The sequence below is a fragment of the Zasmidium cellare genome (assembly GCF_010093935.1).
Source record: "Zasmidium cellare ATCC 36951 unplaced genomic scaffold M409scaffold_55, whole genome shotgun sequence".
Lineage (NCBI taxonomy): Eukaryota > Fungi > Ascomycota > Dothideomycetes > Mycosphaerellales > Mycosphaerellaceae > Zasmidium > Zasmidium cellare.
Genome location: NW_022986999.1, coordinates 91,645 through 115,927, shown reverse-complemented (window position 1 = coordinate 115,927; position 24,283 = coordinate 91,645). Strand labels below are relative to the sequence as shown.

The 24,283-nt window shown below is 54.6% G+C and overlaps 12 protein-coding genes across 12 annotated transcripts; 6 read left to right on the top strand and 6 right to left on the bottom strand.

Moving 5' to 3' along the window:
* Window positions 1-30: 30 nt before the first annotated feature.
* M409DRAFT_70826 (uncharacterized protein) lies at window positions 31-1,305 on the top strand (the record flags this gene model as incomplete). The annotated part of the gene is made up of 4 exons (XM_033818912.1): window positions 31-315; window positions 393-593; window positions 651-793; window positions 843-1,305. 4 exons carry the CDS (start codon window positions 31-33, stop codon window positions 1,303-1,305), a joined length of 1,092 nt encoding a protein of 363 aa, XP_033660670.1.
* Window positions 1,306-1,568: 263 nt separating this feature from the next.
* Window positions 1,569-2,620, top strand: M409DRAFT_70825 (uncharacterized protein; the record flags this gene model as incomplete). Its single annotated transcript, XM_033818911.1, has 2 exons — window positions 1,569-1,773; window positions 1,830-2,620. The coding sequence occupies 2 exons, from the start codon at window positions 1,569-1,571 to the stop codon at window positions 2,618-2,620; spliced, it is 996 nt and encodes a 331-aa protein (XP_033660669.1).
* Window positions 2,621-2,943: 323 nt separating this feature from the next.
* Window positions 2,944-4,124, top strand: M409DRAFT_70824 (uncharacterized protein; the record flags this gene model as incomplete). The annotated part of the gene is made up of 2 exons (XM_033818910.1): window positions 2,944-3,205; window positions 3,283-4,124. The coding sequence occupies 2 exons, from the start codon at window positions 2,944-2,946 to the stop codon at window positions 4,122-4,124; spliced, it is 1,104 nt and encodes a 367-aa protein (XP_033660668.1).
* Window positions 4,125-4,411: 287 nt separating this feature from the next.
* On the top strand, window positions 4,412-5,722 carry M409DRAFT_29780 (uncharacterized protein; the record flags this gene model as incomplete). Its single annotated transcript, XM_033809620.1, has 1 exon — window positions 4,412-5,722. One exon carries the CDS (start codon window positions 4,412-4,414, stop codon window positions 5,720-5,722), a length of 1,311 nt encoding a protein of 436 aa, XP_033660667.1.
* Window positions 5,723-6,279: 557 nt separating this feature from the next.
* On the top strand, window positions 6,280-7,638 carry M409DRAFT_60546 (uncharacterized protein; the record flags this gene model as incomplete). The annotated part of the gene is made up of 1 exon (XM_033814516.1): window positions 6,280-7,638. The coding sequence occupies one exon, from the start codon at window positions 6,280-6,282 to the stop codon at window positions 7,636-7,638; it is 1,359 nt and encodes a 452-aa protein (XP_033660666.1).
* Window positions 7,639-7,863: 225 nt separating this feature from the next.
* Window positions 7,864-8,607, bottom strand: M409DRAFT_70823 (glycosyltransferase family 1 protein; the record flags this gene model as incomplete). Its single annotated transcript, XM_033818909.1, has 1 exon — window positions 7,864-8,607. The coding sequence occupies one exon, from the start codon at window positions 8,605-8,607 to the stop codon at window positions 7,864-7,866; it is 744 nt and encodes a 247-aa protein (XP_033660665.1).
* Window positions 8,608-9,180: 573 nt separating this feature from the next.
* Window positions 9,181-12,634, bottom strand: M409DRAFT_70822 (uncharacterized protein; the record flags this gene model as incomplete). The annotated part of the gene is made up of 2 exons (XM_033818908.1): window positions 9,181-9,233; window positions 9,457-12,634. 2 exons carry the CDS (start codon window positions 12,632-12,634, stop codon window positions 9,181-9,183), a joined length of 3,231 nt encoding a protein of 1,076 aa, XP_033660664.1.
* Window positions 12,635-13,913: 1,279 nt separating this feature from the next.
* M409DRAFT_70821 (uncharacterized protein) lies at window positions 13,914-15,100 on the bottom strand (the record flags this gene model as incomplete). Its single annotated transcript, XM_033818907.1, has 3 exons — window positions 13,914-14,011; window positions 14,070-14,181; window positions 14,243-15,100. The coding sequence occupies 3 exons, from the start codon at window positions 15,098-15,100 to the stop codon at window positions 13,914-13,916; spliced, it is 1,068 nt and encodes a 355-aa protein (XP_033660663.1).
* An 889-nt stretch (window positions 15,101-15,989) lies between these two features.
* Window positions 15,990-17,501, bottom strand: M409DRAFT_70820 (uncharacterized protein; the record flags this gene model as incomplete). The annotated part of the gene is made up of 1 exon (XM_033818906.1): window positions 15,990-17,501. The coding sequence occupies one exon, from the start codon at window positions 17,499-17,501 to the stop codon at window positions 15,990-15,992; it is 1,512 nt and encodes a 503-aa protein (XP_033660662.1).
* A 1,235-nt stretch (window positions 17,502-18,736) lies between these two features.
* On the top strand, window positions 18,737-19,837 carry M409DRAFT_60544 (uncharacterized protein; the record flags this gene model as incomplete). Its single annotated transcript, XM_033814515.1, has 1 exon — window positions 18,737-19,837. One exon carries the CDS (start codon window positions 18,737-18,739, stop codon window positions 19,835-19,837), a length of 1,101 nt encoding a protein of 366 aa, XP_033660661.1.
* Window positions 19,838-20,394: 557 nt separating this feature from the next.
* On the bottom strand, window positions 20,395-21,206 carry M409DRAFT_60543 (uncharacterized protein; the record flags this gene model as incomplete). Its single annotated transcript, XM_033814514.1, has 2 exons — window positions 20,395-21,106; window positions 21,160-21,206. 2 exons carry the CDS (start codon window positions 21,204-21,206, stop codon window positions 20,395-20,397), a joined length of 759 nt encoding a protein of 252 aa, XP_033660660.1.
* A 1,084-nt stretch (window positions 21,207-22,290) lies between these two features.
* M409DRAFT_29773 (uncharacterized protein) lies at window positions 22,291-23,093 on the bottom strand (the record flags this gene model as incomplete). The annotated part of the gene is made up of 2 exons (XM_033809619.1): window positions 22,291-22,990; window positions 23,047-23,093. 2 exons carry the CDS (start codon window positions 23,091-23,093, stop codon window positions 22,291-22,293), a joined length of 747 nt encoding a protein of 248 aa, XP_033660659.1.
* Between the last annotated feature and the right edge of the window lie 1,190 nt (window positions 23,094-24,283).

The window sequence follows — 24,283 nt, the reverse complement described above, 5'->3', positions numbered from 1 at the left end:
CCGTCACGATGATCCGTACCTCCTCATGAGATGACGACTACCCAGATACTATACCCGCCTCTCGCGGCCATCACGCCCACAGACCAGCGCGGAGTCCTCTGGATCATCGGGATAATATGTCTGGCCTTCATCTACCTCACCCTCGCACTCAGAGTGTTTGTCCGGTGGCGGCGATTCCAACCCGATGACTATGCGATTATTGCGGCCTGCGTTCTGGTCGTCGCCGAGGCAAGCGTTGCATTCGCGGCGGTGGGCTTGGGTCTCGGATCATCGAAACTGAACGGCGAGAGCAGTAGGGAAAGCACGGTATGGAGGGTGAGTTTGCCACAGTTTCACGCGGCGCAGCTGCGTTCTCTTTGTGTTCTGCCAGCTCACACGTGGTGGTGCTACAGCTTTTTATCGCAAGCGAAGCAATCTTTGTAATTGCCACATTTACGGCCAAGGCAGCGGTGCTCTTGACGGTCGAGAAGCTTCTGGCCAGAGACATGAGAGAGCGCACGATTTTTCAGTACACGCTGGTCGCCGTGGGCGTGTTGGGTCTGGCTTCGGTGCTTACTGTTACCATCGATTGCGCTGGTCAGACCTGCAATCAGGTGAGTTGGTCCTGTGAAACTGCAGTCCACGGCGACACTACTGACATCTCAAAATAGCAACCACGTTGGATCGCTGTAGCTCTGATGGACTCGGTCAGCGAGATCTGGGGCTTCTCGTTGTTTTGCTGGGTGGTGTTTTCACTCCAGATGAAGTTTACATTCAAGTTTACTTCGGCCGCGATTCTAGGCTTGCGATTATTGTGAGTGATCATAGGCATTTAAAGGAACAGCCGACTGACTTTCTGTTAGCTGCGTGGCATTTGCGGGCGTGCACGCCTACTATGTCTCGATCTATGAGCAGGCCGATGATCCTGCCGTCAATGTGATAACACCGCTATCATGGCAGCAGCTTGCTCTGACCTGGTCTCTGCTCTCCGCAATGGCAGTCGCATTGAGACCATTCATCCGTGAAATGCACACGGGAATGGGTATGGATCTTGCAAATGTAGGCGAGGGCTCATACGCACGGAGCAAGAAGTACACGAACAACGAATACAAGATGCAAGAACTATCGAAGAACTCCAACAGGCAGGTCAAAGTCGCACAGGAGAACGACAGCAGCGAAAGTAACCCATATCGAGCGGATGATATCCACTACTCGGCAGCGATTTATCACGAAGACAGGAAACCTAGCAGCGCCAGTGCGCGGTCACAGGAGCCCATGATAAGACGAGAGGTGGAGTATACAGTCACGTATCAGGCACAGGATTGAGAAATGTATCATAGTTGGAAGTGTCAAGAAAAATTTAGCAGTACTTCAAACGAATTACGCAATCCCAAAAGATGCTGCTCCTTCCACGTTTCCATTGGACCCCGTGACCAGATCCACCTCTTGCAGTCCCCTCATCCAATGCGCGTGCGGGGAGCTCTCGTAACGCTAACTGTGCGAAGGGAAAGCAGGATATATTCCTTGCTGTGCCATCTTGACACCACCCCCTCCGCGAGAGCAAGACGGACGAGTGAAATCAATCTACAATGGCGTACAACATCCCTGACCAGAACACTCCCAAGCCACCAGGCCAAGTTCGATCCTACCCAGGACCTACATCTGAAGGCAAAGTCGAGTTTACAGTGCCTTCGACGGGAGAGAAGGGGACAACTATCTACAGGATCTGGGGCAAATTGTCACCAGACACCACGCCTCTGATTTGCTTGCATGGCGGGCCTGGAATGTTGCATCGTGAGTTCACATAAACCAGCAGCTGAGTACTTACAATTGCTGAATACTGCCCACAGATTATATCAAACCTATCAGCTTGATTCACCTAGACTATGGCATCCCAGTCATCATGTACGACCAACTCGGCTGTGGCGACAACACCCACATGCCTCATCACAAAGGCGACACTTCCTTCTTCACGTTTGCACTCCACATCGCCGAGCTAGAGAACCTGAAGCAGCACCTCCAGATCAAGAACTTCTACCTCCTGGGCCAAAGCTGCGGCGGCATGGAAGCCATCGAGTACGCCGTCGACCACCAGCCTCCCGGCCTGCAGAAACTCATCGTCTCTAACTCCCCGGCCGCAATGCCTACCTGGTCCAAAGTCTGCAACGGCCTGCGCGCCGCTCTCCCACAAGACGTCCAAGACGCCCTCGACAAGCACGAGAAGGAGGGCACCACCGACTCAAAAGAATACGAAGAGGCAACCATGGCCTTCTACCGCCGCCACCTCTGCCGCGTGGACCCCTTCCCACCAGAAGCCGAAGCCAGTCTCGCAGGCGTCGCGGAAGATAACACCGTCTACGCGACCATGAACGGACCGAGCGAGTTCACCGTCGTGGGGACGGTCAAGGACTGGGATTATACCGACAAGCTGAAGACCATCACGAACGAGACTGTGCCGGGTGGTGTGCTATTGATCAATGGCCATTTCGACGAGGCGCAGGATGAGGTTGTGTGGCCGTTTTTCAATCATATTGCAGCGAGGACGAAGTGGATCACGTTCCCGTTGAGTTCGCATACGCCTTTCTTGGAGGAGACGGAGGCATATATTAAGGCTTTGGGTGAGTTCTTGCTGGCGAAGTAGCAGTGTTCTTCTAGCACGGTTTCTCGTTCAGTACAGCATCTCGTTCGGTACAGCTGTGGCATGTCCTTTTGTAGGATAGCATGTGGCCTTCGAGGTCATCAATCTCTTGATGCATTGTGGTGAAGAACAGATGATGTTGAAAGAAAGATGAGACCTTGTCCTTGCTCAGACCATGTTGTCGGTAATCTCAGTCAACATGCGCGATAATGCGTTAAGATACGAGATTATCGCTTTTAGCACTAGCGCAAACGCTCAATATCACCCACGCGTTTTCCCGCGCTTCAACTTCACCTCCCATCTCGTCCCACTCCACCTCTTTGGGCATGTTCAAACCACACCTCCTCCAGCACGTAAAACTCATATGCAAACACCGTCCCTTCCAGTCAAGACTTCGGTTCTACAGCAATTCCCGGAAACCCTACGACCCCTTACGAATCCTCTTCTGCGGCGCCGATGAATTCAGCATCTTCTCCCTAAAAGCCATCCGTGACCTCCAGCACCGGCGGCCGGAATGCGTCGCTTCGATCGACGTTGTTTGTCGACCGGATAAGCGTGTTGGGAGGGGGTTGAAGAGGGTTCAAGAAGGTATGTGAAAGGAAGAGAAAGCCGTGGTTTTCTTTTCTTTTCTGTGTGTGAAAGTTGAATCGCTGATGGATTGGCAGTCCCGATCAAAAGCGTCGCTCGAGGATTGGAAATACCCATCCATCAGATCGATACGTTCACGGGATGGAGTCCACCCTCCCCCGTCGATCTGATCATCGCCGTGTCGTTCGGTCTTCTCGTGCCTTCTCGGATTCTGAAAGGTGCGACGTGGGGCGGGTTGAATGTTCATCCTTCGATGCTGCCGTATTTGCGTGGTCCGGCGCCTGTCCAGCATGCGCTTTTGAAAGGGCGGACGCATACGGGTGTTACGCTGCAGACGATGCATCCGACGAGGTTTGATCATGGGGTGATTCTGGCGCAGACGCCGGGTCCTGGGGTAAGGATTTCTGAGGAGTGTACGCCGGATGATTTGATTCGGAGTTTGGGGGAGGCGGGTGCGGGGATGTTGGTGAGGGGGGTTGAGGATGGGTTGTTTGTCGACCCTGTGCCTGTGGTTGACGGGAAAGATGCGGAGGGGAGGGCCGAGCATGCTCCTAAGATTCTGCCGGAAGATCGCCATATCGACTGGAATACTTGGACGGCGGATCAGATCATGCGGTATGATCGTGTTCTTGGCCGACTTTGGGATACGACTACATGGCAGAAATGCCAGCCGGGGAGCACTGTCTCGAAGCGTGTGACTTTTCACGGCCCGTGGCGATCAGTTTCTTGCGACCAAGTGTCTGCTTCAACAGAAGCTGGCAAACCTGCAGTCCTTCAAATCGAAGAATCGCAGTCCCCAACGCTGCTGCTGCCCACCGCGGATGGCCATCTTTTGACTCCTGCCTCTGCAACCATCGAGGGCGAGCAGAAGGGGAAGGGAATTGCCGCGCTCATTCGAGCTAAGACTTCCACGTCATGAGCAGTTCGATACTGATCCTCAACATTCTGGGAGCGGGTTGGTTCCGCATATCCTGCCGCCTACATGCGAATGAAGCCGGACTAGAAGCTGGTCCGTGCGACGTCACCCGCCGAGTGAAGAGCACAGCATGTGAAGTTCGCTGCTGATGTCAAGATCCGAAACACACCTCCTTCACTTGCCGCTCCGGCTGTTTTGAAACCTTTACAACTTGCTGGACTCCACCTCGACATCTTCGTCGACAGCACACCACCGTGCCAGACACCGACGGGTTTTCCGCGAATACAGCCATGGCGCTGCTTGCCAGACCAGAAGGTATCTCTGGCGATTGCTTGGAGCTGCTGGACGAGATCGAGGATGCTCTCAAGCCGTACCTCACCACCAACAAGAAGCCGCCACTTTCGCTCGAGGAGCTCTTCGTCATATCGCTGCTCTTCAATCCTGGGATCACCTTCGATGAATGTGTGCAATGGTTTCTGAGCGAGATCCCACAATATCGAAAGCTTGCTATGTGTGACTTCGTCGCAGATGGACTGAGTCCTTGGGGACGTAGTCCGGGGGCACTCAACAGTCGCTTCTTCGACAAGGTCAAAGAATTGGAGTACTGTTCCTACGTGCCAGTCTCATCGACTACCAAGACGGATGAAGATGGGCGCAAGGAGAAACATCTACATGCTCTTCCGCACGAGTCCCGGCTTTTCCTTCGGAGCTTCCTAGCGACCCGCTCCACCACTGTCCAGCACAAGGCGCCATTCCCCTTTATGCGCTTACCGACAGAACTTCGACTACGCATCTACGAGCTTGTGTTGATGTTTCCCAAGAGCGGCGTCTCCATTCGCCAAATAGGGAACAACGCCCCAAACGTGTATGTGGCGACGAGGGACATGAACGAGGTGGATGATACGCTATGGCAGCAGAAGATGCCGCGCGCAGCGGCTGATTTCTGCTACTGGTATCGAGATCCCTTGACGCTCTATTGCCACAAGCTCCCACAACACCTGGCCATTCTCCGAACAAGCAAGACTATCTTCTTCGAGTCAATGCCCGTCTTCTATCAGCAGAACAAGTTCGTTTGTCTCGATCTGTCCAGCCTACGGCGGGTGCTACGTCGGACGCCCGAAACCCGCAGAGCGCACATCCGCCACATCACCTTCAAGCTTGATGCACCAGAGTACGGCCGCATCTCTATGGCGGATATCGCCAGCTGCATGAGAGTGCTGAGGCGTATGCGACTACGCACTCTCGAGATCACCATGTTCGAAGACGTGTGGAGCGGAGAGAGAAAGCGTGATGGAAGTTTGAAGTTCCCTCCACTTCTCCAGCTCGAGCCGATCAAAGTGCTGCGGACGATGAGAGGTCTGCAGAGCGTCAAGTTCCACGGCGAGTGTCCTACTGTGCGTGATCATCTTGCTGCTGAGATGATCAAGCCAGTGCCGGGCAAAGCTGGAACGGCGAAGAAGGGCAAAGGTGGAAGCAAGCGCAAAGCTATCGATGCCGTTGACAAGGAGGAAGGTCAGGGAGTGAATAAGGCGAAGAAGGGCAAGAAGAACGCGGCATCGTCGAGCTGGACCACGAGCTTGAGTATCAGAGAGAGCGGATGAGAATGAATGGGATCTGGAAGCAGGACACGGGAAGGGGTAGAAGGGAGGTCTGCGGTTCAAGCACATCACCACGCGAAGCTGGTGAGAAGCTAGTACAGTCCGGTTCACCTTGAACACGGCAACGTCTACTCTGCAGATAGCATCACATAAAAGTAGTTTGATTTCTAGATCCATCTCCAAAATTTCCGAGCTGGCATCATGTCCTGCAGCGTTGAAGTGACTTATTGAATATTCACGTGCTTTCACATGCCCGATCGCTCTTTGCTCATTCACTCGTGAAAATTGGCGCCAGCTTGAGCACTAACCATACACGCATAGCTTTAGACTTTGCGACTTCATCTCTTCAACTCCTTCACACCACATCTCGCTTCGAGGCGACTATCGACATCTCAACTGCTTCTGGCCTTGTGGTGTTGCTTGCGGTCAAGGTGATATATCGAAGAGCTGCCATCACAGCACATTGAGTCGCGGACTACAGAGCTCTCCACAACCCCATTTCCAACTCATCGACATCACCGACATCGCCGACAAGAATCTTCTCAAGAATCTTCTCACGTATGGACTCAGCTCTCCGCGCCATGCGACCACTTCAGAGCACAACCTCCGTGAAGACCCGCCAACGCCGCGCCGCACTGGCCATGGGACTTCGTGGGGAGCTCAAGCGCAAGTTGCGCAAATTGATCAAGCCCTGGAAGACCTCGACGAGCAAACCACCGTTCACCGCAGAGCAGCTGGTTGTCATCGCTCTGTTCCTGTGTCCGCCAGAAGGATCGACGCAAGCGAGGGTGGAGCGGTTCATCATGCAGCATTTTGGGTACTACCTGAAGCTGGCTCTCGCCTGCACCCCATTAGCCGACAGCAAGCACTTGACCGCACCAAGATCCAACCAGCGGAAGGTTGAGGCGTTTCAGAAGGACTGTAACAGGGTGTACCGGCAGTTCGAGGTTCCAATTCAGACTGCGTCTAGTTCGGAGGGGTCCACAGCGAGATGGACCATTACCGCGGCTGCAACACACATCTTCTTGCGCGATGTGCTCAGACCGAGTGCACCCGAGGAGCCGTTCCCCTTCCAGCGATTGCCAGCGGAGCTTCGCAACCGCATCTATGAGTATGTCTTGCGGTTCCCGACACAAGGAGTCTGCGTCAAAGTCAAGGCCGAAAAGCCTGGAAAAGAATCCAAGAGTATCCCAGCGCAGTTCTCTGTGATTAGAGACCAGAAGCTGGAGATGAATGGCTCTGGCGCTTCCGACTTCTACTACAAACTCGAGTCAGCATACCGGGACTACCCACTTGCTAATCACCCAGATGGTCTTCCTAAAGGTATACAGAACTGTCTTCCTGCAGCTGATCATCTTTCCGTGTTGTCAGTGAGCAAGCAAGTCTTCCAAGAAGCCATGCCGATCTTCTACAGCACCAACAACTTCACGTTCGACAGCCTGCAGCACCTCCTATGGTTCCTCGAGGCCACCCCAGCAGCTCGACGCGACCACATTGAACACGTCAGCTTCTATTACATGGATGGATATGAGAAGTTCGCGAGCCCGGCCTTCAAGCTTCTCAAGGAAATCTCTCATCTCCGTGAGCTTGACATCGGTGTTGCTGAGTCGTATTGGAAGAATCTGGTGAAGGTAGACTGGACTCCCAAGTATCCGGATGTGCTCAAGGTACCTGGCGCCTTCACCCTGCGCAGCATTCGTGGTCTGAAGGTGGTCCGATTCCACGGCGACTGCGAGACTTTCAAGACATTGATTCCCGAGATGACAGGCGAGAAGAAGAAGGCGAAGGCTCCGAGGAAGCGCAAAGCAAAAGCTGATGCAGACAATGCCGAGCCAGCGGAGGATGCTAAAAATGGCGAAAACGTCCAGAAGCAGATTGCACCGGCCAAGAAGAAAGCCAGGAAGGGGAAGAGCACTTGAAAGTGCAACCATGAGGCAGAGAGGTCCAAGGAGTCACATAGGCGGATCCACAGATTGACGATACCACAGAGGCATGCACTTCATCGGAGGCCCGAGTTGAGAAGTGCATTAGGAAGTCGAAACCCGGACGGCGAAGTCCAAAGCCAGACAGCAGGATAGCGAGGCAGTCCGGACATCAACCAAAAGCAGTCATTTCGACCATCTTCCATCTTCTTCTCCTCCTCATCAAACCAGCACCCCAACAAATTCCCCCCTCCCCCCACCGACCCTCCCCTCCAAAGATTCCCACTGCACCAAAAACCGATCCACGACCCACCCCAACAACCTTCCACTCAAACTAACCCTCTTCACCCTCGCCCAACTCTCCACATACACGGTCCTCATCTTGCCCCTCGAGTGACACCCGCCAGCATCCAGAAACCTCATCAAAACACTCACAAACACCAAAATCGTCGCCGTCGCGGGGCCGTTGACTAGGATGATGTCGGGGAAGTCCGCACTTTCCCTCTCCTCCTCCTCTGAAGGTAAGAGAACTCCCCAACAAACCCACGCACACCTCACACAACTCCACGGCGCCGTCCACACCCTCTGATGGATCTTCCTCGCCCTCGGCACGGTCTGCACACTCCACCTCCCTTCCCCCTCTTCATCCGCCTCACCACCGCCAATAACCTCCCTCTCAAACCCCCCCGCCCTCTCCGCAGAAATCCCATCCCCCTCACCCACGACCCACGTCCGCCGCGATAACTTGTTTTTCCAGTCGAGTTCTGCCCGCGAGAGCATGCTGAGCATTTCGGCCGTGTGGCCTCCTGAGCCGAGGACGATGAGGATGTGTGCATTTTCCCCTGGTACGAGGCGGGGTTTGGGCCGCGTCGGGGAGAGGATGGTGTGCAGGCGGTAGAGGGCTGGGAGGAGGAGGAGGAGGAGGAGCGTTGTTGAGAGGGCGAGGATGGCGGCGTGTAAGTTCATCTTTGTGGTAGGGGGTCGTGAGATGGTGGATGTGGTGAGGTGGTAATGGGTGGTATGAGGTGAGGTGGTTGTTATCGGGGTTCCATGGTGATTGTGATTGTGCAGAGCGCGCGAGCTTCAAGGAGGTGAGATGTAGGGAGAGAAGATCAAAAGAGCATTGAACTAAAAGCAGGTCTAACATCTGAAGTCGAAGCTCCGGCAGACACGGACCGAACTCCGTTCATCCTGGCTGGCCCAATCAATATCTCGATCGACGATGCCTTCAATATTTGATTGACGTTACCATCAATATTTGAGTGAGACTAGAGCGGAACGAATAATTAGGAGACATATGCATGTATATGATCCAAAATGATACCACTTTGTCAGAGGTGTACATCGAAGTTAAGACGACCTAGCCGCATCGATATTTCGATTAACGATGCTGCCATTAAATTTTGCGTGGATAGTAGAACAAACGAGCGATTGGAAGACATATGCATGAATGTATGTATTTCAAAAACCACCACTTTCTCAGATGTATACATTGAAGCTAAGAAGAAATTATCCATCGAGCATGAACTCATCAATCAATCAGTCGACAAATTCCAGCAAAGAAGACCAGACCAGACGCCACACTCCCCTCGCTAAACATCACATCACATCACATCAAACATCCAAAATCAACCCATCCAGATCCCTTTATACCCTCCCATTTCCTTCCACAAACCCCATCAAATCACTCTCTCCAAGACATTCAAACCTCCCTCCCAGAACTAACCCCCTCCTCCTCAACCCTAACTAGCACCCCCTCCTCCCTCCTCAACAAGCCACCCCCGGCACCCTCCCCATCACTCCGACTCCTCGTACTCTCCCCCCTCACCAGCCCACTCACACTCCCCTTCGTCCTCAAACTCCCACTCCTCGACACCGCCCCCTCACTCGCGCTCCTCAAACTCGCCCGCTCCACATCCGCATTCACAACCCTCAACCTCGCTTTGGGAACCGTAAACATAACCTGCACGTCCCGCTTGCTCGCCTCGCCCTCGACGTCCCATTCGTTCTCCGCGGCTTTTTCGTCCAGCGACGTCCGCGCCGGTTCGCCCCAGTCGCCCGGGTCCGGGTCGTCGCAGTAGGGCGTGTGGTGCTTGTCGTTTTCCCAGTCGGATCGGCCCCGTTTGTGGCGGAGGAGCGTGCTGCCGTCGGAGACGGCGCGGCGGGGTCCGCTGGCGCTGGCGTTGGAGGGCGTGGGGTGGAGAGGTGCGCCTTTGCGGGTGCGGGTGGGCGAGGAGGAGGAGGTTCGCGGTTCGTCTTCGTAAGGGCGTTCGATGCCCGTGGTGTTGCTGGTGAGGGAGAAGCTGCGTTCGCTGTTGGAGACGGCCGTCAGGGCGCGGCGGAGGGAGCCGATCCAGCCTTGTTTTCGGCGGGGTGGGGTTTCGTAGTCGCGGATGGATTCTTTGCGGTCGAAATGGGGTGTGGTGGCTGCCATGGCTCGTTGGTAGGGGTCGTCTCTGTCTGCCATGGGTCTGCCTCCTAGAAGTGCTTGTCCCTCGTCTTGGAGTTGGGCGAAGGTGGATTTTGCCGTTGTGAAGGAGTCTTGCGACTTGTCGGCGTAGTGTCTGCCAGCACCCGGTGTTCGTGTCTCAGTGGGTGAGATGCGATGGTGCTGGTCAAAGTAGTAAGGCGATTTCCTTCCACTACTACTCGACTTCGTCCCCATCGTGCTCGTTCGCTCCTCACCAGGTGATCTTGGATCGTGCTCTTCACGAGCGTTCCTCGCTGCAAGTGCTGCTGAAAGTAAGGCTCCCGTTCGAGTCGACATGGTCCGTGTGATGGAATTGCTGGAAGCATGCGAGCGATGCGATTGCTCGCTGAGGGTAGATGATGTTCTGTCGTCTGCTCGGGTGGGTGATGCTCTTCCATTCGAGCTTGACGACGGATCCGTCAAAGCATCCTCGTCATCCACAACCATCCAATTCATCGACCCGTCAGGCTCTGTATGAACGGGTCGTCGAGTCGGACTATAGGCCCTACTCGCTCCAGTCGGTACCCTTCTCACCGTCTCCGTGATAGGCGACACAGGATTGCTCCCCAGTGGATTCGCATGTGGTTCAGGATCCGCAAAGGGGTCTTGGTGTGGAAGCGAGCTGGCCTTCAATTGTCGTTGCAGATCTCGCAGACTGCGCTCATTCGAAGACGCATCAGGCGTGAGCACTCTCTCGATCTCTCGAAGTTGGTGGACGGCCGCCGACTCTCTGACCTGGTCATCATCTCCTCTTATCGATCTGTCTTCGTCCGCGCTCTCCGGGATAGGATGGATGTTGCCACTCCCTTGATTGAGCCTTCGCTCATCATACCTGGGAGCCTGGTGATACATATACGGCCGAGTCTGCAACCCCTTTCGCAGTCCTCGATTCGGGCTCGGTACATCCAGGAACAGACTCGTCGAGTCTGCTTGTTCCATCGGTGTGCTGTAGTCTTGGTGACTGGCGAAGGGATCTCCACCATGCCCATCGATATCGCCGTGCCCGGCATACGGCTGCTCCAGCTGCATGAACGATCCACCGGAAGAATGTGCCAGCAGTTCCCGCTCTCGATCTTCTCGCTGTTGCCGCAGTCGTTTGGTATACCAGAAGTAGAAACAAGTCACTCCAACCAAAGCAGCAACTCCCACTCCCAGCCCAACCCCAAGCCCAGCTTGTTCTGAAGTCTTGCTCAACGGGCCCGAAGACTGATTGTCAGCGCTAGCAGACGGAGACGGTGGAGCATACGAATCGATCCAGGCATGCGAAGTCGTGTTGTAGAGATACACCCCATCCACAGACGTCTGAGCCCTCCTCACAACCCTCGAAGACGAAGCCGTGATCGAATACCCTCCCGCGACCATCATGATCCCGCCATCGAGCATCGTCGCTCCATGGCCATAGATTCCCGTCCCAGGAGGGACAGCATTCCCAGTCGAAGTCGGTACCGTCCAGGTCCACGCCTCCGCTTCATCACCGCCATACTCAGATCCGAGATGGAGGACTGCAATCTGAGGCTGTGCCGGATTCGTGACATCTCCCACCCAACCGCCCAGAACGATGATACTCGTCCCATCCTCAGACAGCACAGCCGTATGCCCCGACCTAGGCTCCACCTCCGTAACAGCCTGCCTTGTCGCCAGATCCGTCTTGACACCACTCGGCTGATCCACCGCCACAAACGCCCAACTCTCCTGAGGCAGCGAAAACAGCGCCACATTCGACATGTTGATAAACGCCTGCTGGGTGTGTCCGCCAAGGAGCAGGAAATCCTGCTGCTGGCTCTGCGGTCCTCCACTGGCGTTCATGGAGAATGTGGGCGTCAATCCCGTCATGGTGAATCCCGCCTCCGCGACAGGCGGTCCTCTGCTCGCGATCGAATCAATCCCGTACGTCCACTCCCCAGCACTCGGTCTCGCGAATTGCAGCATGGTATTCGAATACGCCGAGTCATTCACCCAGTTCGTCGCGGTCGTATCGCTTGAGAACGGACACATGCCTCCAAACAGATAATATCCAAACTCCCCATCATCCTGAGCCACAGATCCCGAAAAGGCCACTCCACTCGCCAGAAAGTTCGTCCCTGTGAGATTGGATCCCGCCGGTAGATCTCGCTCTGAAATGTCGTATTGCACCCACGACCCATTGCCAGGCGCACTGCTCGGATCCGGCGTGAACCTCCACAGCGCCGTGTCCTCCGCCCCGCTCGCGCAACTCCCAGCCACGACCGTGATATTCCCAAACTCATCGATCATAGGCGTATAAGGCACCAGCGTGTCATCTTTCAAAAACGGCAGACTGTCCGCGATGGTGGTGAGGGGTAAGTTCCCCGTGTCGAAGCCATTGCTGAGAGATATCGTCCGCAGCACGCCCTGGTTGAGGCCTTGCGAGGAGGGCTGGAAGAGGTATACGAAGGAGGAGTTGGGGGCGCGGAGGGCGCGGGTGGGGTTGTAGGGGAAGGTGTCGGCGAGGACGATGGTGGTGCATAGAGCCAGGAGGCTCCATGGGAGAGGCGTGGGTGTCATAAGTATACTGGAGGGAGGAGCTAGAAGGTGTTATAGCGGCATGCGATGGTGGTGGTGGTCGTAGCACTACACCATAGTCGAGTGTGGACTCATTCGTCGTGGTCACCATGTAGTAGTAGGACAGAGTGAGGACTCGAGGTGTAGGTAGGCGTGCACAGGGAATGACAGAGGCAGGTCGTCAAACAGAGTGAGTGTCGAAGCCACCCGAATGCGCGTCACGCCGTCAACAAAAACCCACTCCCTCTCGCTTCCACTTACTCACATCCACTTCCCCTTCACATGCACAAGCGAGCCACGACCAGCCACATCCGAGACCCTCCGTTGCGGCTCGCTATCATCAATCAATTGCGCAACACCGGTCCAACAAATCACACCCATCCAGCCACCATCGCCGAGAAGGCTGGTTCAATCAATGATTGGTGCGGGGCGTCACCACAGCAACGGGCAACGCGCAACGCACGAGGACCAATCGAGGCCTTGCAGCGGTGGCTGCGAACGCATGGAGCATCCTTGCGAGCACCTCGTGTCTGGAACGTCGCGTGCGGTGGAAGCGGGAAGACTTCGTTTGGAGTTGGATGCGTAGCGTTGAACGGCAGAAGAGAGTGGATGTGTATTGCACTGTACTGTACGGTAGGCCGTGTTCTGACAACGAGACATGCGACGCTGTACCCGCTGTCCCGGTGTTGTTATTATGATTCTTATTATTACTGTGAGAAACGGCTCGTTCGTCGCACGAGGTGAATGGTGGCTTCCGAGCCTTCTTGTTGGACGACGGTTGAAGGTAGAGCCATGGCGATGTTCATCGTCTCGATCCAGGCAATACAGCCTCAGTCGTGACTCTTGTTGGGATGTTGTTCGGTCTCGATGGTGGTGCTGTTTCTCGTGGGCTGAAGAATCGATGGCAGGACTCGAAACACCGCAGCAGCCATGAACGCCGACGACAATGTTCTGCTTGCTACATTCGCGGATGGCAGGTCTCGAAACAGGCCAGCCGTCAGCCCTGTACTCAAGTCACCCGACCTGGCTAGAGACGGTTGCTTTGATGGACTTTGATAAATGAATTTCAATCTACACACCCTCAGCAAAGAAACTATATGCAAGCAAAACGAACACTGTATGTCCCATCCTCCTCATCCTCCCAAATCAACTCAAACAAAACTCCAGCCAGGAGCTCCGAGGGTAACTAGAGCTCAACCGGCCTCCCAAACAACTCCACTGAAACACCCTGACGAGTTGGAAACATCTCCCTCTTGATTTTTGATACTTGCTTCCGATTTCATCACACCTCCAATGCATTGATGCGCTTCTTCATGAGCTCAAAGTTGCTGAAGAAAATCATGTTGATGATGCACGATCGAATCACCGAAACGCCTAGGCCTGGAATAACACCTTCGTCAGTATGGTACTTCAGTTTGCTGGAATGGAAGATGCTCACCTCTATACGATGTTGATTTGAAGAACTCGATGTCCGGTCTCGAAGCTGCATGTGGTCCCGCAGCGAGGAGTTTTTTCTGGTAGACAGTCTTGGCGACGTCAACTGGGTAGATCTGGACACAAATCGAGTCAGCACCAAAATTCGCACAATCAAAGAGTTAATGTTTGACATACGCAAGCCCAACTGACAATCCCACACAACCCACCCGCCACCACCACCGCGTACGGACTCGTCGAGCTCTTGCCCCTCGCATTCCCCATCAGCTGCTTCGCGCTCTCGTACGTGATGAAGTAGATGGATGTGCCGATGGTATCCCTCAGCAAATGCAGTCTATATCCAGCATACAATCCCTGCAGGCCTCGATCCCTCACGAGTCTCCTAGCCGTGGCCATTGACCCTCCACTCTTGAGGTCGGCTGCTGGGTTGTATTTGCTCGAATTCCTCAATGCTGCTTCTCTTGCTACTTTCCCTGCGAGCTGCTCGTTCAGCTTCGTCAATTCGAAGGGACATGATATGGTCGTGATGACAGCCCCTGCCACCGCCCCACTCAACCCAAAGCAGGCCACGGTGCTGAATGTCGGATAACTGCCCGGCGCATTGGCAATGACAAGCGGACTCTGGCCCGTCATCTGCGTGAACGTCTTGTCCAGCGCGTATTTCGTCCTCTGGTACAGACTGAACGAGATGGTCCGCACCAACGTCACGCTGAGCATTGGGGGTAACACGCCGCGCCAAAACGCCCGCAGTCCTTCCACTTTGTACGCATCTTTGATGGTATGCACGAAGCCCGTCTCATAGCTCTGCATGCGAGATTTGGCAAAGTCCAGGGGAAAGGCGAGGAAGGTGGAGAGGACGGAGGAGGACGAGGCGGAGATTTCGGTGCGGTATTTTTTGGCAAAGGCTTTTACGTCTTTGCTGGCTTGGAAGTGGAAGATGGAGCCGGTGCGGTTCGACGAGGGTGAGGAAGAAGAGGAGGCATCGTGGGCGGCGGTGGTTTTGGGTTGCTGGCGGTGGTCGTCTGGCACTGGCATCATGGGTCGAAGACGGGCGTCTTCAGGGCGTTCGATGGAGGTGCCTGTGGAGGCGCTCCATGAAGCCCGCTGTCGCCGGTGGTTGTATGTATCAGAGTGTAGTGTCCAGCCGTGGATTGTACGCCAGGCGGGAAGGAAATGTAGTTGATTGTATGGCCCCCGTCTTTCGCCGACACTGGATTCCCAACAAGTTGCGGCAGCCGGTCTGTCGTTTATTTCAGTGAATGCCTCCTGTACCGTCCTCCAGTGTCGCCCACAGAAGATGGTGACAGTAAGCGGGGGGTCAATGAGAGCTCCTGTGGACGTCCAGGATGCGGTGGAAAGTGCTTGGGTGAGGTCTCCAAGTGGGTCAGCTGGCTGGCTGCGATGACGATCGGGCGGTGATTGATTGACTGGGCGGAGGGCTGCTGTTTGGCGGCCTCGTCCCCTACAAGGCTCGCGAGGTGATGGGTGCGGGAGTACAGCAGTGCGGAGTGCAGCACCTCGACGCCACCGTTGCCTTGTTACCAAGGAAATGTGAAGGAGTGGTGGCACTGCCAGTGTACTTTGACGAGCGATGAGGTGGGAGAGCTGCTGCGAGCCAATTGACTTTCACCATGACCGCAGCCCGCCCCACTTGAGAAGCTTGTCTCCTATCGGCATGGTCGTTTTGGCGAGGGATAGCATGTGAAAGTGCCGTGTGGCATCAGTGCATTCGCTGGACAGATCTCCCTCCTATATAGCCTGTCGTCATTACATACGCTTCTATGCATTCTTCAAGATCATCCACAGTGCTGGCGGCTATGCCGGCTGCCGTCCCAAATCATCGTGCATGTATCTCAACGCATTGAGACAGCTACAGCTCCTATTCCCAGCGTCAGACCGCTCACTCAGGAATCCTGCCGATGTGTTATAGGCATATCATCCCAACACCCGCGGTCAACCCGAGTCCAACAAACGTCCAGAGCCATCTTCCAGTACCAATTACCGCCGCACGACTGGTGGTCGTCGATGATGGTGACTCCTTTGCCAGTGTTTGAGTCTGATCGCCCGAACTCGTCACGCAGACTGACCCGCAGGCGAAGCCCGTTGGACAGCACCCACCGCCATCACTAGCCGCACACGATGACCAGCCATTCGCACACGAGTCTGTTGTTGCAGTCACGGCAATCGTCAGTCCAGATGTTATGACTTCGGTGGAATCGGACGTTGGGCAGGATGTCGTATCGCAGTTGCGATCCACTCGACAGCACCCGCCAAGATAGACAGCTGAACACATGTAAAAGCCAGTTGGACAACCAGCTGTATTTGTTGGCGTGGTGGATGTCGTGATGGTCGTGTCGGCTGCCGAGATGGAGGTGTCTGATGTTGTAGCTCCACTGGTTGGCCGGAACGGAGCTGAAGCTGTCGCTGTCGTGGTTGTCGTGACATCCTTGCAGCCATCGCTCTGGCATGACTGCCCATTTCGACAGCACCCACCTCCATCCTCGGATGCACAGCTGAAGAAGCCGCTCGTACATGTTGAAGATGTGGAAGAAGATCCAGAGCTGGGAACAGGGGCGATGACAATCGTCGTTGGAGACACTACGGTCGTGGTCACGGTATTATCGTCGCCACTGATAGTGACGGTCGTGGTATAGCCGCTTGTGACGATGACCGTGGTGCCTCGATCGCTGGTCTCGGAAGACATTGTAGTCGGGTTTACAGTGCCTGTTGTGGCCGTGGCAGTAGGTAGAGTGGTCGTGACAGTCTGTGTGCCGTAAAAGACACATCCAGTATCCAAGCACCTCGCTCCTGGAACGCAGCATCCTCCAGTATCGCTGTCGGGGCAGCTGGTATAACCTCCAGCGGTATCGCAGCCTGCGACATTGTTCCCGCAAGTTGCACCGCTAGGACAGCATCCCACCCCGTTCGATGTGTTGACGCAAGTCTCGCCATTATTGCAACACAGGTCCGAGTTGATGTTGCTGCAAGAAACTGTATTTGCAGGACATTCGAAGTCGCGCGTGAACAAACCCCTCCCGAAGAGTGAGAAGCCTATTCTTTCGTGGTTTGTATGCGGTGCCAGCGGACTAAGAAGCAAGCAAGTGCTCGAGGAGTAGGTATACTCGGCCAGATCATCGTAAACGATGGGCCGGCGCATCCCATCTGACGTTTCAGACTCAGGCGCAAACTGCCAGTAATCAAGATAGAACTTCTCCCCAGGATCTTGACCCATCTTCTTCACAGCAGCCGGCTTATCCCATTGCAATCGCTCTTGCGCTTCGAGCCCTCTCTTGACATGCGCTTCATGCTCCGGGTAGTATTTCGCGGTTCGAGGAAGATTATGCGGCCACTGAAGCTCTTGGCCCTCAGCGCATTGGGACAGAGTGAGCGCGACAAGGCTCGCAGGCAATGCGAACAGCCTTGAGAGCTCTTTCATCTGATCGCGGTTCTCGAGACTCGAAGCTGGCGGATATGGTCGGTATGGTGGAGGTTGGAGTGGATCGCAATCCTGGTCTCAGTGTGCCACAAACAGATAACAATGGAAGAGAACAGCGGCAAACACTTACGGTCCAAGGTCTTACAATCGAGTGGCTGGTCGCTGCAGTGCGAAACTTGATGCTGCGCTGTTCCTGCAACAAGTGAGGCTGGGCTGGCGTCGGAACTGTCGGAGGTTTGTTGAAGCCTGAGGCATCAACTTCTCACGCATCTCTTCCGCCAATGTCAACATCTCCAGAAGACACGATCCCAGGCGACCAGAAGACGTGTTTCTTGAGCTACAATTGACTTTCTTGCTAAGTCTACTACTTGTTGAATGACGGCCCGGCTCCAAGTTTTTAAACCGTCCCGATGGTGTCAATACTGTAGCAACATCGGAGTGGACGGGATACACCCTTCAATCCGCTTTTCCTCCCAGTGTATCGTCCTGCATGGGCGGAGAAGACGGTCGAGAAGCACTTCATTGCTTCGTTGTAGTCTTATTTAGGACACCGAGGTGGTATGTCTGCTGAAGTAAGGTCGCTCACAGCTGCCCAATGCAGAAGTCGAGCAGCGAAGCTCGTGATGCGGATGGATCCGCCGCCATGTCGAACCTTGTTTGAGCCGCAAACACGCCCTGACGTGACGTCCCATGAAATTTTCCACGCCGAAGTCTTGCAATTGACAAGCCGCGCTCGTTCCTGCGACTCTTGCTGCTGGCCGGAAGGCGGAACGATCAATTCTCTGTCCCTGATCTTCCTTCGCAGGGTGTGTTTTTCTCTCGGCCAGATTCCGGCATTGGGAACACTAGATCCTCCCACGATAGGGCGAGATAACATGGATCATAGTCGGTGGGGACACCGATCACAAACGGCAATTTTTGGGAACCCGCTGACACGCCGCGATGGTATCATTCGGTGAGCGCACCTCGCTGCCCCAGGGTTTGCTTCGGTGATGGCCAGTGCAGACAAGGGAGTGTCCCAGTGAGATTGCCGGTGTTTCTTGCTTACCTCGCTCTTCCTCTCTTGCCTCCTGTTCGCTCACATAACAAACATCTGCCTGGCTCGCTACCATTGACTTTCGTTGCCTGAAGAGCGCCGGTGGCGGAATCGAAACAAGAAGTTTCTTGAATTCAAGTTTCGTATTTAAGACCTGCTCTTCTCACTCTACTCTACACTATCCACCACTCCAATCAACATGGCCTCAGCAACAAGAACATTTACACGAGCTCTACGCTCAGCACCGACCACTCACACCCTCCGATCAGCAACTGCTCGCCGCGTAGCAGCACAAGGTTTCCAACAACAAGCGCGCCGTGGCTACTCCAGCGAAGCACCCAAATTCTCCAGCAACAGCTCATACATCTGGGGAGGCGCCGCAGCTGCAGGTGTTCTAGGAGGCTTCTCGTACTTCGTCCTGAACGGCAATCACACAACCTTCGCGGAAGAGCCCAAGCAATTCAAACCGCAAACAGAAAACTACCAAGAAGTCTACAACGCCATCGCCCAACGCCTCATCGACGAGGACGACTACGATGACGGCTCCTATGGTCCAGTCGTCCTCCGTCTAGGCTGGCACGCCTCCGGCACCTACGACAAAGCAACAGGCACCGGCGGCAGCAACGGCGCAACGATGCGCTTCGCCCCCGAGTCGACCCACGGCGCCAACGCCGGCCTCAAAGCTGCCCGCGACTTCCTCGAACCCATCAAGAAGCAATTCCCCTGGATAACCTACTCCGACCTTTGGACGCTCGCAGCCGCCTGCGCAATCCAGGAAATGGGCGGTCCGGACATCGCTTGGCGTCCTGGCCGCGCAGACCGCGACGTCTCCTTCTGCACACCGGATGGCCGCCTCCCCGATGCATCCAAAGAGCAGAACCACCTCCGCGCCATCTTCGGCCGCATGGGCTTCAACGATCAAGAAATCGTCGCTCTCTCCGGCGCTCACGCCCTCGGTCGCTGCCACAGCGATCGCTCTGGCTTCGACGGCCCCTGGACATTCTCACCCATAACCCTCACAAACGACTTCTTCAAACTCCTCGTGGAAGAGGAGTGGCAGTGGAAGCAATGGAAGGGACCCAAGCAGTACGAAGACAAGACGACCAAAACCTTGATGATGCTGCCCACGGATATGGCTCTCGTGAAGGACAGCGTCTTCATGCCGTGGGTGAAGACGTATGCGGATGATTGTGACAAGTTCTTTGAGGATTTCAGTAAAGTTGTCGTGAAGCTTTTTGAGTTGGGTGTGCCGTTTCAGAGCAGCGAGAAGGAGAGGATTGTGTTTAAGAAGAGCGAGTAGAGTATGTGTGGAGGAAATGTATTATTTGTGAGGGCTGATTTGGGGTTTAGCGAGGTGCTTTTGCTTTTGTGGGAACTTGGTTAGAGGATAGAATGGCGAGGAACTGTATGTCTAGATGCTGCAGTTTTTATCATATTATAAGACTTTAGCTTCATCTTCATGCACCTAGCTCATGCATTGACCAGACGACGCCGCGGATTGGCTCGCTCCTCAGAAGAAGACCCGGCACTCCAGACTGCGCTCCTTGGAGGTGCTGATGAAGGTGGTTGCGAATAGGCATGCTACGGCAGAGGCCGAGGTTGAGAGGGATGAGAATGGTTGTGGCGGTCTTGATGTTGACTAGGGAAGGCAGGCATTCGAACTGGATATTTCGCTTTCACACGATGCCTACAGACGCCTGTCCATGTCTACAATACTCTCACTCTGTTTTAATCCAGAATCCGCCCCAGACTCGTCTTTCATCCCTTCTTCGTCGAACGCACAACACCCATGGGCCTGTCCCACAGCTGCATAGTACTGCATATCCCTCCATATCCTGTGTGTTTCTAATTTCCACGTCATCTTCTGAAGCAGAACCATCCTCTCAACCGCCAGACAAGCCTACCCCAACGCCCTAGCCCGTCCGTGCCATCGTCCTCAGACATGCTCGCTGCCCGCTCCTCCACAGGCGTGGCAGCCAGAAGTCGATCAACAAGATCTCCCAACGTGACTCCCGCGTCAAACGTTCCCTGTCTCCGCCAACTTCTCGGGCTCAGCGGAAAGCCCGTCCAAGCCTCCAAAACCGCCGGATCCGCCTGCGTGACGAGTGTACGACGCCAGGACTCCTCCACCGCTCCCTCGTTCCCTCCCACCAGTCGACGCGTCGTGAGGTCGAGATCGTCTGCATAGCAAAGGTCGTACCAGATCTCTAGTGTGCGAATGAGCGAGAGACCGTCACCTCCCCGGTGCGAGCGACCGTATCCCGACGAGTGGGCTTTGTAGGAGAAACCGGAGTCTTGCTCGCCGAAGAGGACTAGGTCTTCGAGGAGGGGGCGCAGGCGTGGGTTCGCGTCGTGGATGAAGTCGCCGACGATAGGGGTTGGGGTCTGGAGGAACATGGCGTGTTGGAGGCTCGGGAAATCGTTGATGGTGGCGTTGAAGATGCGGTTGACGCGACGAACACCGAATAGTTGGCGGGCGGAGAGGTTGGTGAGGATGTGCTCCATGAGCTCGGAGATAAGGAAGACCTTTGTCGCGGTCGCTCCTGGTGATGGTGGTGGCGATGGGGCGCTTCGGTGGTGTTAGTCGTGTTTGCCTGCCGATGGTAGTGTTTCGAGACTCACTCGACGTTCGCATCCCCCGTGCTCGCACTGCTTCCGTTGTCTGCCATAGCTACTGATGTGCCTAGCCCTTGATCTCGTTGGAGAGAGCGAGGGGAAGAATGGTTGATGTGTTGTTGTGAGCGTGACTAGCAAGGCCGGCGGAGGAGACACAAAGTTCTGGAGCGCTCCAGGTCAACAATGAGGCGATGACGTGAACTTTGAAAGACTTACCCGTACACCTGAGTGAGCCACTGCAACATCTCAGCAGCGATCTGGGAAGAGAGGCTAGAGTCCAAGGACTAGGCGCAGATCTGGATACGCAGCCTGGGGCTTGTTGAATATGCTCGGACAAGGGGCGCGAAGCGATACTGAAGGCTGAAAGAAACAAGAGCTAGGAGTACAACAGAAACACTGCCCAGCAAACCACCCTCCATCCAGCTTGACCTTCCCGCCTGGAAGGGGCATAAGGCAATTCGCATTCTCTGAAATGCTTTCCCCGAGAGCCAACGAGTTGAGTCGCGCGATTGACGAATCGCTTCCATTCAAGGAGTACTTGGGAGCAGCAGACAACACGAAGGCAAGGCCTCGCCTAGATATCCGCGTCAGGGAGTTTTAGACTGCTGGAAGACCATAAAGTCGTGAAGGAGCCAGATCTGAGGAGTGCTGTATGGATTCGAAGCCCGGGCATTCTCGATGAAAGCTTTGGCTTGTGCAGTAGAGGATTCAGGGGCATGTCGCCGTTGGTCGCAGAGTCACAGATGGCGTTTGGGACTGAGATTATACGGGATGGTCATTTTCATATAATGACAAACGCTTCTTCTTATTGTTCTGTGGCAAACCAAGTCCTTCAATGGGCTCTCCATGTATCGACGACAATGGGCCTCAATTTGCTCTGGGCTGCCACTACTGACTTACCTCAAGTTTGCCGTTCTACTATAACGGCTGGCTGTGGCGGAGAGAAAGATGTGTGTGCTGTGGAGGCGACCGAATATTGAGGAAAAGAAATGTTCGATAGCAGCTTGGACTGATACAATTTGAATTTGAAAGCCTAACTTGAGGAAACAGGTGAAGAAGAGTACATGTTGAGTTGCATAGTGTGAGTAGCACGCTACTTCCTGATACTAGCCACACTCGACTATCATTCAGATCGCTCTAACTCTCAAGGACTTCTGCCTGTCTCTCGAGCTCAACGCAAAGCATATCCTCAAGTCTGTCAGCAACCTCGCTCAGAGTAACAAGGTTCCATGGCTGCTGATCACCAGGAGCCCAATCTTGCATGCGGATGGGCTCCTCGAGCTTGAGGACGGTCGCATTGCTTGGGTCGAGGCCAATCTCGAAGTGTCCGGCCGGAGCAGGCCACATCAGCATGGCCTTGCGCCACGACTTCTGGTCCCACAATCCACCCTTCTTGAAATTGCGGTACTGGACAGTCTTCATCTTGCCCTTTGGCCTCCGCCGCCCAGCGCTCCTCGCCTTGTCACCCGGCCGCCGCTGTTTCTTTGCCACTTCGAACAGAACCGTAGTACTGCCCGGCGAGAGACCGTGATCGTTTTTGTGTGAGCGAAACTTGACGCCACGGACGTCCTTGACGCTCTTTCTCGCAGTCGCGAAGACTAGCTCGTGGAGCAGGGGGTTGAAATTCGATTCGTCTGGGCCGTCTGTGATTGATGTATCACCCATGAGGAACATGGCTCGCTGGAGCTTGACAGAGCCTTCGATAGTGCTTTTGAAAGCTTTGCACGTGCGTTGCGTGCCGAAGAGCTGGCGAGCGGAAAGATTGAGCAGGACGGTTTCCATCAGCTCAGTGGTCGAGAAGACTTTCGCCGCGGCTTGGCCTTTTGACTTCGGTGGTCTAAATCTTTGGTTAGTATACTCGTGCGCATAGAACAATAAGCAATGATAACATACTCGGCTACAGCTGTCACCTGAGTCGCTGCTTGTTGTGGGGTTGCCATGTTCGGTGATGTTTGGTGGTGGAGATGGTCGGCTGATATTCAGTGCGTTGTTGTATGAGGCAGAAGTGGCTTTCGAGTCGAGCAATATATAGGGTCTACGTGCGAACAGAAGGGGAAGTTGCGGATGACGCAATGCGCCAAGCATCACATGCAAAGCTGATTGAGAGACAGCACGTGCTCGGCGTTGTGAAGTGGGCTTGATTACAAGAGAAAGATCAAACACATGCTCGATTAACACGGAGAAAGCAACCCCTTCACTACACCCTCGCCTTGGGCAAAGATACTATTTGCTGCGAGAGCCTGATGATGATAGGAGCTCAGGGAAATCATGCCGAGAAGCTCGACGATATTCAGGCCTCTGGCGGCTTGGTTGACTGCCTCTTACTACACTCTGCTTGCGTGAGCGTAATACGTTCAGACTTACAGTACATGTCATAGCAGGTGGTGCTTGCATAGTGATGCTAGACTCTGTTGTTGTGCCATTCGCGAGCAGGATGAAAGTAGCGTAGACAAACAAGGGAAGAGAAGGAAGAAAGACAATCGTGGCAGGAGCATTGGTGTTAGCGTGTTGTGGTGGCGACGCACGTTACTAGGCTCTCCTGGACAAGGCTCGCAAAGAAACGGGTTTGCACACAGGAAATCGGTAAGGTTAGATATGAAGAATCTGGGCACGGCAGTTGTTGAGAGAGTCTGTGACTAGAGTGAAAGAGCGCGCTTTCAATCTAAAGTCTAGAAAGAGTGGACTCAGAAGGACAAGAATTTTCTTGAAAGAGCAACGAGCCTGTTCTGGCCTGCTTACACAAATTACAACACATGCATCAATACGAGATGACTCCCAGGCTCCTCGGTGCCACCAAATATCCTTCGTTTCCGAAACAAAACTCGAGATCAGACAACTCTCAACACTCCCAAAGATCGGATCGCCTTGTTCGCCACCAAATGTCTTCGCCAGCGAGCGGGAACTCGCTCCTTGGAGCCGACCTACGAGAGCGTCAGCATTGATCGCGAACTCGCCTCCAGCAGAACTGCATACCCAAATCTTCGAGCACACTTACCCCCTTTAAGCCGACCACTCAACCTCCCGCATGACTTCTCCCTCTTCGCGTCTAATTAAACCCCCATCACACTCTGGTGTACCAGGCTCGCAGACGGAAGAGCCGAAGCAGTGGCCCATGTAGCACTGTGCGCAG